Here is a 17,351-nt window from a genome sequence, read left to right on the forward strand (position 1 = left end):
GGGTAAGAGATTGAAGTCCAGGACCTCCCTGGTGCCATTCTCTGAAATGCTCCCAGTTCCATTTACAAGGAGCAGTTAGACAGACAGAACTGCAGGATCTCAATGCATGGATGAGATGATAGTGTAGGGAGGAGGGGTTTAGATTTATTAGGAACTGGGGAAACTTTTGGGAAAGAGGGAGCCTATACAGGAAGGATGGGCTCCACCTACACCAAAATGGAACCAGGTTGTTGGCACTTAAAAGGTCATAGAGCAGTTTTTACTAAAGCCCGGGGGAAAGCCAACAGGTGCGGAGGAGCACATGGTTCAGACAGTGACATACCTTATTGACAGGTTTCAGAGTAGCAGCCGTGTTAGTCTGTATTCGCAAAAAGAAAAGGAGTACTTGTGGCACCTTAGAGACTAACAAATTTATTTGAGCATAAGCTTTCGTGAGCTACAGCTCACTTCATTGGATGCATCCAGTGGAAAATACAGTGAGGAGATGATTTATATACACAGAGAACATGAAACAATGGGTGTTACTATACACACTGTAAGGAGAGTGATCACTTAAGATGAGCTATTACCAGCTGGAGGGGGGAGGAAGAAAACCTTTTGTAGTGATAATCGAGATGGGCTATTTCCAGCAGTTGACAAGAATGTCTGAGGAACAGTAGGGGGTGGGGTGGGGAAATAACATGGGGAAATAGTTTTACCCATCCACTCCCAGTCTCTATTCAAGCCTAAGTTAATTGTATCCAGTTTGCAAATTAATTCCAATTCAGCAGTCTCTCGTTGGAGTCTGTTTTTGAAGTTTTTTTGTTGAAGAATAGCCACTCTTAGGTCTGTAATTGAGTGACCAGAGAGATTGAATTGTTCTCCGACTGGTTTTTGACATTCCTTAGGGGAGGATCTATTAATGGAGATTTTCTATGTCCTAGTAAAGAGGAGAGGATGGAAGGTGATAAAATACAGGTAGGATCTGATGAGAAACAGTCAAATGAAAAGGAGTCCCATTCAATTACACCATGTAATGGCAGACAGCTAAAAAGTGACAAGTTTTTAAAGTGCTTATATACCAATGCTAGGAGTCTAAATAATAAGATGGATGAACTAGAGTGCCCAATTTTAAATGAGGATATTGATATAATAGGCATCACAGAAGCTTGGTGGAATGAGGATAATCAATGGGACACAGTAATACCAGGGTACAAAATATATCAGAAGGACAGAACAGGTCGTGCTGGTGAGTGAGTGGCACTATATGTGAAAGAAAGCATAGAATCAAATGAAGTAAAAATTGTAAATGAATCAAACTGTACCATAGAATCTCTATGGATAGAAATTCCATGCTCTAATAATAGGAATATAGCGGTAGGGATATATTACTGACCACCTGACCAGGATGGTGATAGTGACTGTGAAATGCTCATGGAGATTAGAGAGGCTATTAAAATAAAAAATTAATAATAATGGTGGATTTCAACTATCTCAATGCTGACTGGGTATGTGTCTGGGTGGGATGCAGAGATAAAATTTCTGGATATCATTAATGACCGCTTCTTGGAGTGGCTAGTCCTGGAACCCACCAAAGGAGAGGCAATTCTTGATTTAGTTCTAAGTAGAGCACAGGATCTGGTCCAAGAGATGAATATAACTGGATTGCTTGGTAATAGTGACCATAATATAATTAAATTTAACAGTGACCATAATATAATTAAATTTAATACCACAGCAGCCCAACACGGTAGCATTTAATTTCAGAAAGGGGAACTACACAAAAATGAGGTTTGTTAAACAGAAATTAAAAGGTACAGTACCAAAAGTGAAAACCCTGCAAGCTGCAAGGAAGCTTTTTAAAAACACCATATTAGAGGCTCAACTTAAATGTATCCCTCATATTAAAAAACATAGTAAGAGAACCAAAAAAGTGCCACCATGGCTAAACAACAAAGTAAAAGAAGCAGTGAGAGGTAAAAAGGCATCCTTTAAAAAGTTGGAAGTGAGGAAAATAGAAAGGAGCATAAAATCTGGCAAATGAAGTGTGAAAATATACTTAGAAAGACCAAAAAAGAATTTGAAGAACAGCTAGCCAAAGACTCAAAAAGTAATAGCAAAAATTTGTTTAAGTACATCAGAAGCAGGAAGCCTCCTAAACAACCAGTGGGGCCACTGGACAATCGAGATGCTAAAGGAGCACTCAAAGACAATAAGGCCATTGAGGAGAAATTAAATGAATTCTTTGCATTGGTCTTCACAGTTGAGGATGTGAGGGAGATTCCCAAACCTGAGCCATTCTTTTTAGGTGACAAATCTGAGGAACTGTCCCAGATTGAGGTGTCATTAGAGGAGGTTATAGAACAAATTAATAAATTAAACAGTAATAAGTCACTAGGACCAGATGATATTCACCCAAGAGTTTTGAAGGAATTCAAAAGTGAAATTGCAGGACTACTAACTGTAGTCTGTAACCTATCATTTAGATCAGCTTCTGTACCAAATGCCTGGAGGATAGCTAATGTGATGCCAATTTTTAAAAAGGGCTCCAGAGGTGATCCCAGCAAATACAGGCTGGTAAGTCTGACTTCAGTACTGGGCAAACTGGTTGAAACTATAGTAAAGAACAAAATTATCAGACACATAGATGAACATAATTTGTTGGGGAAGAGCCAACATGGTTTTTGTAAAGGGAAATCATGCCTCACCAATCTACCAGAATTCCTTGGGGGGGTGGGGAAGAGTTAAAAGCATATGGACAAGGGGGATCCAGTGGATATAGTGTACTTAGATTTTCGGAAAGCCTTTGACAAGGTTCCTCACCAAAGGCTGTTAAGCAATGTAAGCTGTCATGGATAAGAGGGAAGGTTCTCTCATGGATTGGTAACTGATTAAAATATAAGAAAGAAAGGGTAGGAATACATGGTCAGTTTTCAGAATGAAGAGAGGTAAATAGTGGTGCCCCAAGGGGTCTGTACGGGGGGGGACCAGTCCTATTCAACATATTCTTAAATGATCTGGAAAAAGGGTTAAACAGTGAGGTGGCAAAATTTGCAGATGATACAAAACTACTCAAGATAGTTAAATCCCAGGCAGACTGCAAAGAGCTACAAAAGGATCTCACAAAACTGAGTGACTGGGCAACAAAATTTCAGATAGAAAAGGAGTACTTGTGGCACCTTAGAGACTAACACATTTATTTGAGTATAAGCTTTCGTGAGCTACAGATCACTTCATTAGATGCATCCAGTGAGCTGTAGCTCACGAAAGTTTATGCGCAAATAAATTTGTTAGTCTCTAAGGTGTGTGACAAAGCTCTGTCCTTGCCTCCATGGGTCCCGCGTTTCCTGGTGGATTTCGCTAACCTCAGAGGCTCACTGTGACCCTCCATGTAATCCTTCTTTCTCTAGAGACAAGGGTCACAGTCTACTGAGCCATTTTCATCATAAGCCAGCAAGGGAGGTGAGGAAAAGTTATCCTTCCTTGCACAGTTTCTGTTGTCTCTAGTCTCAGTGATTAATCAGGGGGCAAAGGTGTGTGTGTGGGGGGGGAGCCCGGGCCCACCCTCTACTCCAGGCTCCAGACCAGGGACCCTAATAGTATCAGCTATGGTAGCTGATCTTTTAGAAACATGACATGTACAATTCCCTGGGCTACTTCCCCCACAGCAGCCCTCACTTCCTCAAGCTCCACTTCACCCTTCCTCAGGGCCTCCTTCCTTGTACCTGATATGGTGTGTACTACTCAGCCTCTCCAACCGCGCAACTTCTTCCCACAGCTCCTCACATGCACCCCCACCTGACTGACTGGGAGGCTTTTAACTAGCTTCAGCCAGTCCCTGATTGGCTTCAGGTGTCCCAATCAACCTAGCCTTCTCCCTGCCTTCTGGAAAGTTCTTAATTGGCCCCAGGTGTCTTAATTGACCTGGAGCAGCTTCCATTTCACTTAACCTGGTACCAGGGATTTGTTTAGCCTGGAGCTAATATATCTATCTCTCACTACTCTTCCATAGCCCGGATCCCAATAAGACTACTCTTCCATAGCCATCTGGCCTTGCCCCATCACATATCCCCACCCTCTGCTCAACACCATAGAGTTGGGCAACTTGGGATGCCAGGACTGACAAACCATCAGCATTGCTGTGGTGGCATCCAGCCCTGTGCCGAATGCAGAACTGGAATGGTTGGAGGGATAAGAACCACCTGGTGACCCCTGCATTCTTTTCCTTATTCCGCTGCATCCACTGGAGGGGTGAATGGTCCGTCACAAGAGTAAATCGCCGGCCTAAGAGGTAGTAACGCAGTGTCTCCATAGCCCATTTGACAGCAAGGCATTCTCTCTCGACTACTGCATATTTCTGTTCTCTTGGGAGAAGCTTTTTGCTTAGGTAGAGGATTGAGTGTTCCTCTTCTCCCACCATTTGCGACAGAACTGCTCCCAACCCCACCTCAGAAGCGTCTGTTTGTAAAACAAATTCCCTGTTAAAGTCCAGGGCTATGAGTACAGGGTCATTACAGAGGGCCGTCTGAAGGTCTGTAAATGCCCGCTCTGCTGCGTCGATCCACTTTACCTTGTCTGGACCTCGGGCCTTCATCAGGTCCGTTAGGGGACTTGCCCTAGTGGCGAAGTGGGGAAAAAACCGTCAGTAGTAACCTACCACGCCTAGGAACGCACAGACCTGCTTCTTTCAGGTTGGCCGGGGCCAATTTTGAATTGCCTCTACCTTATTCATTTGGGCTTCACTATGCCCCTTCCCACAATATATCCTAGGTACCTAGCCTCTGCTAGCCCTATGGTGCATTTAGCGGGATTAGCAGTGAGGCCAGCCCGCCTTAAGGTGCGCAGTAGTACCTCAACTTTCTCCAGGTGGGTTCCCCAGTCTCGCGTATGGATGATTACATCATCTAGGTATGCAGCTGCATAACTAGTATGGGGGCGTAGCAGCTTATCCATGAGGCGCTGCAATGTGGCTGGTGCCCCATGTAGCCCAAAAAAGAGGACGGTGTCCTGGAATAGCCCATCCGGGGTGGAGAATGCTGTCTTTTCTTTAGCTTCTTTGGTCAGAGGAATCTGCCAGTACCCTTTTGTCAGATCCAGTGTAGTCAAGAATCGGGCACTACCCAGTCGGTCAACCAGTTTGTCGATGCGTAGTATGAGGTATGCATCAAACTGGGATATTTCATTCAGTCGGCGAAAGTCATTATAGAATCTCATCGTACCATCAGGTTTAGGCACTAGAACAATGGGACTGGACCACTGACTGTAAGATTCTTCATAATGACAGGTTTCAGAGTAGCAGCCGTGTTAGTCTGTATTTGCAAAAAGAAAAGGAGTACTTGTGGCACCTAATGCATCCGATGAAGTGAGCTGTAGCTCACGAAAGCTTATGCTCTAATAAATTTGTTAGTCTCTAAGGTGCCACAAGTACTCCTTTTCTTTTTGTAAGATTCTTCAATAACCCCTAATTCTAACATTTTCTTTACTTCGGCTTTGATTTCCTCTCTTTTGGCTGCTAGGATTCGGTAAGGTCTCAATGTTACCTTGGCTCTGGGGATCGTGCGGATATGGTGATAGGTCTCAGTCGTCCACCCTGGTTTTGTAGAGAACACATCTCTGTTGCGATTAATCATGTCGGCTGCCTCGATCTTTTGGATCGGCGTCAAGTCGGATGATCTCCTCACTTGCTCGTGTAAGTTATCCTCCCGGGGAAGGGTCTCCTGCATGACTAAGCATGTCTCTTGGTCGTGCCAAGGTTTTAGAAGATTGATGTGGTAAATTTGCTCCGATTTCCGGCGGCCTGGCTGCCGCACCTTGTAGTTCACCTCTCCCACGGCTTCAATTATTTCGTAGGGTCCCTGCCATTGGGCTAACAGTTTACTTTCTGCTGTGGGTACCAGTACCATCACCCGATCCCCTGGTTGGAATCATCGAAGCTTTGCTTGGTGGTTATAATGGGTTCATTGGGTCTCCTGTGCTCTCTCCAAGTGTTCCCGTACAATGGGCGTAACTTGGGCTATCTGATCTCTCATCTGCAGTACATGCTCCACTATGTTCCTTCGGGGATTTGGCTCCTCTTCCCAGGCTTCTCTGGCTATATCCAATATGCCCCGAGGGTGGTGCACATATAGTAGTTCGAATGGAGAGAAACCCATGGAGGCTTGCGGAACCTCCCGGATGGCGAACATGAGGTAAGACAATAGGGTATCCCAATCTTTCCCATCCCGGCTCACCACTTTCCTGATCATGGCCTTGAGGGTCCTATTGAAACTTTCCACAAGGTCATCTGTTTGTGGGTGATATACGGAGGTCCATAGGGCTTGTACATCGAGCAATGAACAGAGACCTTTCATCAACTTGGACATGAAAGGTGTCTCTTGATCAGTCAATATCTCCTTGGATAGCTCAACCCGGGCAAAGATCTGTACTAGCTCCTTAGCTATTGTCTTGGAAGCTGTGTTGCGCAGGGGAACAGCTTCTGGGTACCGGGTTGCATAGTCCAGTACAACAAGCACATGTTGGTGGCCCCGAGCTGTCTTCTCTAGGGCCCCTACTAGATCCATGGCTATCCATTCAAAAGGAACCTCTATTATTGGAAGAGGTACCAAAGGAGCCCGCAAGTGTGGGCGAGGGCTATGTAACTGACACTCCAGACAAGAGATGCAGTATCGCCGGACATCTTCATGTACTCCTGGCCAGAAGAACCTCCGCAGGATCTGTGCCTGGGTTTTCTCTACCCCTAGGTGTCCTCCAAACAGGTGACTGTGAGCGAGACTCAATATGGCTTTTTGATGTTTTTGTGGTGCCAGAAGTTGTTGTATCTCTTGCTCCTGCATTTGCACCACGCGGTACAGGAGATCTTTCTTCACTATAACGTAAGGTCCAGGACCCTGGACCTTCCTATCCACGGGTATCCCATCGATCTCGGCCACCTTTTTCCTGGCGTTATCATATCTGGGGTCTTCCCCCGGTCCTGCCCAAAAGTCTATCTCCCGGATCTAACCTGCCCAAGCTCCCAGGGGCCGGCTTCTGCTTCTTCCAACGGCTCGCTGCCGTCATGGCCGGGGGCAGCTTCTGGCTCACCTTCTGTGGTGGAAGTTTCTCTGTTGGCTGCTCGCATCCGTCTGCCTACTAGGGAGGTCTTCTGGCCCCGGGTCAGGATCCGGGTTCCCAAGGCCTTCACGGCCTTCCTGTCCTTTTTTGTCTTCTGGGTCTTTCGGAGGGCTGAGAACAGATCCTGAGAAATCTCAGCGAACATCAGGGGTTGACATTCCCCCAGTGATGAGTCGCTGTCCTCAGGGTCCCCACCTCCCTCCAGCCTCTCCGGGGAGAGTAAATTATCTAACTCTGGATAGTCCCTCCCAATGACTACAGGATATGTGAATTTAGGAACTATGCCTATGGTCACCTCAATGGGGTTTCCCTGAACCTCCATCTCCACTGGGATGGTGGAGTAATGGCTCACGGCCCCATGCATGCACATCACTGCTAAGTGTTTGGCTTGTAGCAGCTGACTATTTTTTACCAGCTTACCCGATATGAGGGTGATAGCACTCCCAGAGTCCACAAGTGCTGTAGTCTCTGTTCCGTTTATCCTCACTGGCCTGGTGTAATTATGCGGGGCTAATGTATCTCTTGACGTCATCTTTGGTAGACAATCAGTGGCCCTCAGGGTTTGCGTCCCGTCAGACCCTCGGGCCTGGGTGGTGAAGCTCTTCAGTTGGCCCACCACCTCTCTCAAGAGGGCACGATCTTGGGTCGCCTGGCTCATCAATAATTGATTGGTTTCCTGCTGTAGCGGCATAGACTCCTGTTGTGCCATTTCCTGAACCCGGGTGGCCTCCTACTGGGCTGCGGTGGCTTGTACCAGAGCTCTTACCACCGCCTCCATTGTGGTACAAAGCAAACAAACAAAAACCAAAACAAAAAAAATCCAAACCCCGAGTGCACTTTTTTTTTAAAAAAAAAAAAAAACCCTCTTTCTTCCGCCATGCTGTGAACGAAATCCCACTTCTGACACCAGTTGTGACAGAGCTCTGTCCTTGCCTCCATGGGTCCCGCATTTCCTGGCGGATTTCGCTAGCCTCAGAGGCTCACTGTGACCCTCCACGTAATCCTTCTTTCTCTAGAGACAAGGGTCACAGTCTACTGAGCCATTTTCATCATAAGCCAGCGAGGGAGGTAAGGAGAAGTTATCCTTCCTTGCACAGTCTCTGTTGTCTCCCAGTCTCAGTGATTAATCAGGGGCAAAGGTGCGGGGTGAGCCCGGGCCCACCCTCTACTCCAGGCTCCAGACCAGGGACCCTAATAGTATCAGCTATGGTAGCTGATCTTTTAGAAACATGATATGTACAATTCCCTGGGCTACTTCCCCCACAGCAGCCCTCACTTCCTCAAGCTCCACTTCACCCTTCCTCATGGCCTCCTTCCTTGTACCTGATATGGTGTGTACTACTCAGCCTCTCCAACCGCGCAACTTTTTCCCACAACTCCTGACATGCACTGACTGGGAGGCTTTTAACTAGTTTCAGCCAGCCCCTGATTGGCTTCAGGTGTCCCAATCAACCTAGCCTTCTCCCTGCCTTCTGGAAAGTTCTTAATTAACCCCAGGTGTCTTAATTGACCTGGAGAAGCTGCCATTTCACTTATCCTGGTACCAGGGATTTGTTTAGCCTGGAGCTAATATATCTATCTCCCACTATTCCGTAGCCATCTGGCCTTGCCCCGTCACAGGTGCCACAAGTACTCCTTTTCTTTTTGCGAATACAGACTAACATGGCTGCTACTCTGAAACCTGTGAAAACTGCAGATGAAATTCAATGTTGATAAATGCAAAGTAAGGCACATTGGAAAACATAATCCCAGCCAATGTTCCCACTAATTTTTTCCATCCATGTGCAGAATACATTTTGTTATGTGTACCGAGGTTTGTGCCTATTTGTACCACCAGTAGAAACAAAAAACCTAGATATAATATATTGTGACAAAATACCTTGTTCACCTCCGTAGGCTCAGTCCTTTTTAGCCTTGGAGACTCAGGTTTGGGGCAAGGCGAATCCTTATAGGTGGTACAGGGTCCTGCTACTCCTCTCCTCAGTCAGTCCCTTGTACTTATTTTCCTTCTCTCCTGGGGAGCAAGTGAAGCCTCCCTACTGGGAAGGTTTGGTGTCTTGCTGCAAACAGCCTACTGGCCCCTTCCCTTCCCTTCCCTGCTCCTGCTCCTGCTCCTGCTCCTGCTCCTGCTCCTGCTCCTGCTCCTGCTCCTGCTCCTGCTCCTCTCACTCCTTCACTCTCCCCCTCAACACCACCCAGGGGAGGGTTTAAAAAGGTCCCAAGTAGTTGGAGTCAGCTGAACCTAATTGGTTCCCTAGCAACCCCTTTTCCAGCTGAACCTTATTGCCCCATGGTTCTCTCTCCTCAGTGGATAGGGAAGGGCCTTTTAAACTCCTAGGACTAATTATTACCCCCCTTTGGTAACTGTTTGTCCTGGGTTTACTGCAATATATTTTTAAAAAGTTAGCATAGGAATAATTACTCCAGCCAGGACAAGTTAGGCATTTTAGAACTCACTACTCACATAATTAAATTTAAGTGTAAGAGAAATAAAAATTATGAAATGCATAGACCAGTCAAAACACTAAAATAACACACTTTCAAAGAATAAAATTACAGAGAATATATGACAGGTTTCAGAGTAGCAGTTAGTCTGTATCGGCAAAAAAAACCCAGGAGTACTTGTGGCACCTTAGAGACTAACAAATTTATTAGAGCATAAGCTTTCATGGGCTACAGCCCACTTCATCGGATGACATGAATGGAACATATAGTAAGAAGATATATATACATATATACATACAGAGAAGGTGGAAGTTGCCTTACAAACTGTAAGAGGCTAATTAATTAAGATGAGCTATTATCAGCAGGAGAAAAAAAACTTTTGTAGTGATAATCAAGATGGCCCATTTAGATAGTTGACAAGAAGGTGTGAAAAGAAAAGGAGTATTTGTGGCACTTTAGAGACAATGCTTTCCACTGCATGCATCCGATGAAGTGAGCTGTAGCTCACGAAAGCTTATGCTCAAATAAATTTGTTAGTCTCTAAGGTGCCACAAGTACTCCTTTTCTTTTTGCGAATACAGACTAACACGGCTGCTACTCTGAAAGAAGGTCTGAGGATACTTAACATGTGGAAATAGATTCAATATGTGTAATGACCCAGCCACTCCCAGTCTCTATTCAAACCCAGGTTAATGGTATCTAGTTTGCATATTCATTCAAGCTCAGCAGTTTCTCACGGGAGTCTGTTTTTGAAGCTTTTCTGTTGCAGAATTGCCACCCTTAAGTCTTTTACTGAGTGGCCAGCGAGGTTGAAGTGTTCTCCTACCGGTTTTTGAATGTTATGATTCCTGATGTCAGATTTGTGTCCATTTATTCTTTTGCGTAGAGACTGTCCAGTTTGGCCAATTTTATGGCAGAAGTGCATTGCTGGCACATGATGGCATATATCACATTGGTAGATGTGCAGGTGAACGAGCCCCTGCTGGCGTGGCTAATGTGATTAGGTCCTATGATGGTGTCACTTGAATAAATATGTGGACAGAGTTGGCATCGGGCTTTGTTGCAAGGATAGGTTCCTGGGTTAGTGTTTTTGTTGTGTGATGTGTGGTTGCTGGAGAGTATTTGCTTCAAGTTGGGGGGCTGTCTATAAGCAAGGACTGGTCTGTCTCCCAAGATCTGTGAGAGTGGGGGATCATTTTTCAGGATAGGTTGTACATCTTTGATGGTGCGCTGGAGAGGTTTTAGTTGGGGGCTGAAGGTAACAGTTAGTGGCATTCTGTTATTTTCTTTGTTGGGCCTGTCCTGTAGTAGGTGAAATCTGGGTACTCTTGGCTCTGTCAATCTGGTTCTTCACTTCAGCAGGTGGGTATTGTAGTTGTAAGAATGCTTGATAGAGATCTTGTAGGTGTTTGTCTCTGTCTAAGGGATTGGAGCAAATGCAGTTGTATCTTAGAGTTTGGCTGTAGACAATGGATCATGTGGTGTGGTCTAGATGAAAGCTGGAGGCATGTAGGTAAGTATAGCAGTCAGTAGGTTTCCGGTATAGGGTAGTGTTTGTGTGACCATCGTTTATTAGCACAGTAGTGTCCAGGAAATGGACCGTTTTTGTGGACTGGTCCAGGCTGAGGTTGATGGTGGGATGGAAATTGTTGAAATCATGGTGGAATTCCTCACGGGCTTCTTTTCCATGGGTCCGGATGATGAAGATGTCATCAATGTAGCGCAAGTAGAGTAGGGGCGTTAGGGGATGAGAGCTAAGGAAGCGTTGTTCTAAGTCCGCCATAAAAATGTTGGCATACTGTGGGGCCATGCGGGTACCCATAGCAGTGCCGCTGACTTGAAGGTATATATTGTCCCCACATGTGAAATGGTTGCGGTTGAGAACAAAGTCACAAAGTTCAGCCACCAGGTTTGCATGGCATTATCGGGGATACTGTTCCTTATGGCTTGTAGTCCATCTTTGTGTGGAATGTTGGTGTAGAGGCTTCTACATCCATAGTGGCCAAGATGGTGTTTTCAGGAAGATCACCGATGGATTGTAGTTTCCTCAGGAAGTCAGTGGTGTTTCAAAGATAGCTGGGAGTGCTGGTAGCATAGGACCTGAGGAGGGAGTCTACGTAGCCAGACAATCCTGCTGTCAGGGTGCCAATGCCTGAGATGATGGGGCGTCCAGGATTTCCAGGTTTATGGATCTTGGGTAGTAAATAGAATACCCCTGCTTGGGGTTCTAGGCATGTGTCTGCACAGATATGTTCCTGTGCTTTTTCAGAGAGTTTCCTGAGCAGATGGTGTATTTTCTTTTGGTAATCCTCAGTGGGATCAGATGATAATGGCCTGTAGAATGTGGAGTTAGAGAGCTGCCTAGCAGCCTCTTGTTCATATTCAAATTTATTCATGATGATGACAGCACCTCCTTTGTCAGCCTTTTTGATTATGATGTCAGAGTTGCTCCTGAGTCTATTGATGGCGTTGTGTTCAGCACGGCTGAGCTTATGGGGCAAGTGATGCTGCTTTTCCACAATTTCAGCCTGTGCACATCAATGGAAGCACTCTATGTAGAAGTCCAGTCTGTTGTTTCAACTTTCAGGAGGAGTCCATGCAGAATCCTTCTTTTTGTAGTGTTAGTAGGAAGGATTCTGTGGTTCGTATGTTGTTCAGAGGTGTGTTGGAAATATTCTTTGAGTCGGAGACGTCGAAAATAGGATTCTAGGTCACCACAGAACTGAAGCATGTTCGTGGGCCTGGAGGGGCAGAGGGAGAGGCCCTGAGATAGGACAGACTCTTCTGCCGGGCTAAGAGTATAGCTGGAAAGATTAACAATATTGTTGGGTGGGTTAAGGGAACTATTGTTGTGGCCCCTTGTGGCATGTAGCAGTTTAGATAGTTTAGTGTCCTTTTTCCTTTGTAGAGAAGCAAAATTTGTGTTGTAAATGGCTTGTCTAATTTTTGTAAAATCTATCCATGAGGACGTTTGTGTGGAAGGTTGTTTTTTTCTGAGTATCCAGTTTTGAGAGCTCATTCTTAATCTTTCCCTGTTTGCTGTAGAGGATGCTGATCAGGTGGTTTCGTAGTTTCTTTGAGCATGTGGCACAATCTCTCAGCATAGTCCGTGTGATATGTAGATTGTAATGGATATTTTACCTTCAGTCCATTTGGTATGATGTCCATCTGTTTGCATTTGAAAAGGAAGATGATGTCTGTCTGCATCTGTACGAGTTTTTTCATGAAGTTGATGGATTTCCATTCCATACGGCTAAATTCAGTGCCTTGCATAATGACAGGTTTCAGAGTAGCAGCCATGTTAGTCTGTCACCTTCAGCCCCCAACTAAAACCTCTCCAGCGCACCATCAAAGATCTACAACCTATCCTGAAAAATGATTCCTCACTCTCACAAATCTTGGGAGACAGACCAGTCCTCGCTTACAGACAGCGTCCCAACTTGAAGCAAATACTCTCCAGCAACCACACACCACACAACAAAAACACTAACCCAAAAACACTAACTATCCTTGCAACAAAGCTCGATGCCAGTTCTGTCCACATATTTATTCAAGTGACACCATCATAGGACCTAATCACATTAGCCACGCCAGCAGGGGCTCGTTCATCTGCACATCTACCAATGTGATTTATGCCATCATGTGCCAGCAATGCCCTTCTGCCATGTACATTGGCCAAACTGGACAGTCTCTACGCAAAAGAATAAATGGACACAAATCTGACATCAGGAATCATAACATTCAAAAACTGGTAGGAGAACACTTCAACCTCACTGGCCACTCAGTAAAAGACTTAAGGGTGGCAATTCTGCAACAGAAAAGCTTCAAAAACAGACTCCCGTGAGAAACTGCTGAGCTTGAATGAATATGCAAACTAGATACCATTAACCTGGGTTTGAATAGAGACTGGGAGTGGCTGGATCATTACACATATTGAATCTACTTCCACATGTTAAGTATCCTCAGACCTTCTTTCAGAGTAGCAGCCATGTTAGTCTGTATGCGCAAAAAGAAAAGGAGTACTTGTGGCACCTTAGAGACTAACAAATTTATTTGAGCATAAGCTTTCGTGAGCTACAGCTCACTTCATCGGATGCATGCAGTGGAAGCATTGTCTCTAAAGTGCCACAAATACTCCTTTTCTTTTCACACCTTCTTGTCAACTATCTAAATGGGCCATCTTGATTATCACTACAAAAGTTTTTTTCTCCTGCTGATAATAGCTCATCTTAATTAATTAGCCTCTTACAGTTTGTAAGGCAACTTCCACCTTCTCTGTATGTATATATGTATATATATCTTCTTACTATATGTTCCATTCATGGCATCCGATGAAGTGGGCTGTAGCCCATGAAAGCTTATGCTCTAATAAATTTGTTAGTCTCTAAGGTGCCACAAGTACTCCTGGTTTTTTCAGAGAATATATGTGGATTACAGGAAGTACTAAGAAGTACTAACAACAATAATACAAGTATGTGCTGGGAGGTGAGTGCGACAGAGACAGAGTGTGTGTGTGTGTGTGTGTGTGTGTGTGTGATACAGAGATTGTGTGTATGACACAGAGACAGTGTGTGTGTGGGCTGCTGGGGAAAGCCGTGCGCTGTCTCTTTAAGACACTCACTAAAAGCTCTTGTGCTCTGTCCTGAGCCCTGTTGTCTCCCCTCCCCAGCTCTGAGGAGATGGGGTACCTGGGGAGGGGGATGGGAAGAGAGATAGACTCTGTGAGCTGGCTGCTGGGGAAATTTCAGAAACAGTGCACTCACTGTCTCTTTGAGAAAGGCACTCAGCCACTCACCATTCAGAGGGCAGCAGCTCCCAGTCCTCCTGAGCCAGGCTGTCCCTGCTGCCCTGCTCTGTGGAGATGGGGTACAGGGGAGGGGGACCTGACTGCATGCTGAGGGCTGTGTCTGCTCTGCTAATTAGCTGGGTGGCACTTAAATCTCATCTCTTGCAGCTTACAGGAACACAGATCCCAACTATACATATAAAATGATGGGGTCTAAATTGGTTATTACCACTCAAGAAAGATCTTGGAGTCCTCATGCATTGTTCTCTCAAAACACCCACTCAATGTGCAGCGGCAGTCAAAAAAGCGAACAGAATGTTGGGAATCATCAAGAAAGGGATAAATAATAAGACAGAAAATATCATATTGTCTCTATATAAATCCCTGGTAAGCCCACATCTTGAATACTGTGTGCAGATGTGGTCGTCTCATCTCAAAAAAGATATGTTGGAATTGGAAAAGATTCAGAAAAGGGCAACAAAAATGATTAGGGGGTATGGAACAGCTGTCATATGAGGAGAGATTAATAAGACTGGGACTTTTCAGCTTGGAAAAGAGACGACTAAGGGAGGATAGGACAGAGGTCTATAAAATCATGAGTGGTGCAGAGAAAGTGAATAAGGAAGTGTTATTTACTCCTTCTCATAACATAAGAACTAGGGTTCACCACATGAAATTAATAGGCAGCAGGTTTAAAACAAACAAAAGGAAGTATTTTTTCACACAACGCACAGTCAACCTGTGGAACTCCTTGCCAGAGGATGTTGTGAAGGCCAAGACTCTAACAGGGTTCCTAAAAGAACTAGGTAAGTTCATGGAGGATAGGTCCATCAATGGCTATTAGCCAGTATGGGCTGGGATGGTGTCCCTAGCCTCTGTTTGCCAGAGGCTGGGAATGGGCGACAAGGGATGGATCACTCGATGATTCCCTGTTCTGTTCATTCCCTCTGGGGCACCTGGCACTGGCCACTGTCAGAAGATAGGACACTGGACTAGATGGACCTTTGCTCTGACCTGTATGGCCGTTCTTATGTCCCCACCCCCCAGCCTGCCAGATGGGGGACCCTGATGGATCCAGGCCCTGATTCGCCTGCACTTACACCAATGTCACCAACATCATCAAGGCAGATCACAGCGCCCCCTCTGACCAATGTAAGAAAAGCATGGAGAGGAGTCTCCTCCAGCAGCATGCCAGGTACCTCCCCTCCCCCCACCCCCAGTCACACTCACCTGGCCAGAAAGCTCCGTGCACAGAGCCCTGGTTAGCTCGGCATCAAGACGGTACCAGAGATATGATAGTTGTTTCTCCCGACACAGGCTGGCCTGGACCCTCCCCAGGACGGGCTTCCCGTAGGTGTATCTGATTAGCAGAGGGGAGGGAGACGGTAAGTGGGAGGAGAGGAGGCCAATGCCCCTGCCCATGGGGAGGTCCCTGCTGGGGTGGGGCTGGTCATGTAGATGGGAGTGAGAGCCCCAGGGAGCCCTGGCCATGAGCATGGGGCAAAGCAGGGGGCAGGCAGGGAAGGGGCAGGTCAGATCCTGGCCGAGGGGGCCGGGGTGGGGAGGCAGGTCCAGGGCGGTACCAGCCCCCTGTTTTATCGGCCCGGCAGGGCTGCTTTCAGACTCACCGGCCGCACACTCGCAGCAGGAGCGTCTCATCCAGCACCGTCACCACAGGGGGCAGCTCAAGGATCACTTCGAACTTGGGCAGCACTGGGGGGGCAGAGAGAGACGGGGTGAAACTGACCTGCAGCCCCAGCTTGGGGGTTTCATTGTGATCCTCGGCCTTAGAGCTTCTCCCTGTGTCTTGCAGCCCCTGCACCAACCTGCCAGCAGGGCTGGGAAGGGGAAGGGCCCAGAAATGCAGCAGGGCTGGGAAGAGGCTTTAGGCTGTAGCAGTAGGGTTCCCAGGTGTCCAGTTTTCAAGTGGAATACCCGGTCGAAAAGAGACCCTGGCGGCTCCGGTTGGCACCACAGGCCATTGAAAGTCCGGTCGGCAGGGTAGCAGGGCTAAGGCAGGCTACCTGTGTGCCATGGCTACATGCTGCTCCTGGAAGCATCGGCATATCCCCCCTTCGGCTCCTACCTGTAGGGGCAGCCAGGGGGCTCCACACGCTAACCCCGCCCCAAGCGCCACCCCCCACAGCTCCCATTGGCTGGGAACCGTGGCTGGAAGCCACAGGGCGGGACATGCCGCTGCTTCCAGGAGCTGCTTAAGATAAGTAATGCCCGCAGCCTGCATCCCTCACCCCCTCCCATGCCCCAACCCCCACCCCAGCCCCAGCCCTGATCCCTCTCCCACCCTCCAAACTCCTCGATCCCAGTCCAGAGCACCCTCCTGCACCCCAAACCCCTTATCCCCGGCCCCACCCCAGAGCTCACACCCCCAGCCAGAGCCCACACCCCAACCCTCTGCCCCAGCCCTGAACCCCATCCTGCATTCCAAACCTCTTGCCCCCAACCCCACATACTAGATGGGGTGATCATATTTCCCAAAGGCTGGGGATGGTGTCACCGTTTGCTCACGCCCCGCCTACCCCCCGCGAGAGCCGTGCCTCCCCCGTGCTTGGGGCTGGCATTGCCGCTCGCCCCCCCCCACAAGTTCCTCTACCCCCCGCAGATCAAGTTGGCAAGAGCAAATAGGACAAATGCCCACTTTTGCCAAAAATAGTTGGGACAGTGGGACAGAGCTTAAAAAAAAGGACTGTCCTGGCCAAAACAGGATGTATGGTCACCCTAGCTCGAGACCAGGGGTTTGGACCAGGGACAACATGGGTCTGAGAGCGGGGACATGCCAGGGACCATGTGGGGCTAAGAGCAGGACCAGGGCCAGGAACCACGGGGCCCAGTGGACGTGGGCGTTTCTCCTGGCTGATAAGGTCCTGGCTGTTCCCCTCCGGGAGCTGGTGTTCGGCTGGGACCTTGCCCCCTGCCAGGCCCCACCAGGCAGCCTGGACAGAAAGGGCCAAATTCACACCTGGGCTCAGCCCAGAGAAGCCAGGGGGCTACTCCAGGGCACTTTGTCCCTCAG

The 17,351-nt window shown here is 47.3% G+C and overlaps 1 protein-coding gene across 1 annotated transcript in view; it reads right to left on the reverse strand.

Moving 5' to 3' along the window:
* LOC119848951 (alpha-2-macroglobulin-like protein 1) overlaps positions 1–17,351 on the reverse strand; it is an 83,173-nt gene that overhangs the window by 60,797 nt on the left and 5,025 nt on the right. Inside the window, exons 7-8 of the mRNA XM_038385410.1 lie at positions 15,949–16,033; positions 15,551–15,680 (exon numbers count right to left, since the gene is read on the reverse strand). Coding sequence (XP_038241338.1) covers positions 15,551–15,680; positions 15,949–16,033 — 215 coding nt within the window. The remainder of the gene's footprint in view (positions 1–15,550; positions 15,681–15,948; positions 16,034–17,351) is intronic.

Source organism: Dermochelys coriacea, chromosome 27 (assembly GCF_009764565.3).
Source record: "Dermochelys coriacea isolate rDerCor1 chromosome 27, rDerCor1.pri.v4, whole genome shotgun sequence".
NCBI classification, from domain to species: Eukaryota; Metazoa; Chordata; order Testudines; family Dermochelyidae; genus Dermochelys; species Dermochelys coriacea.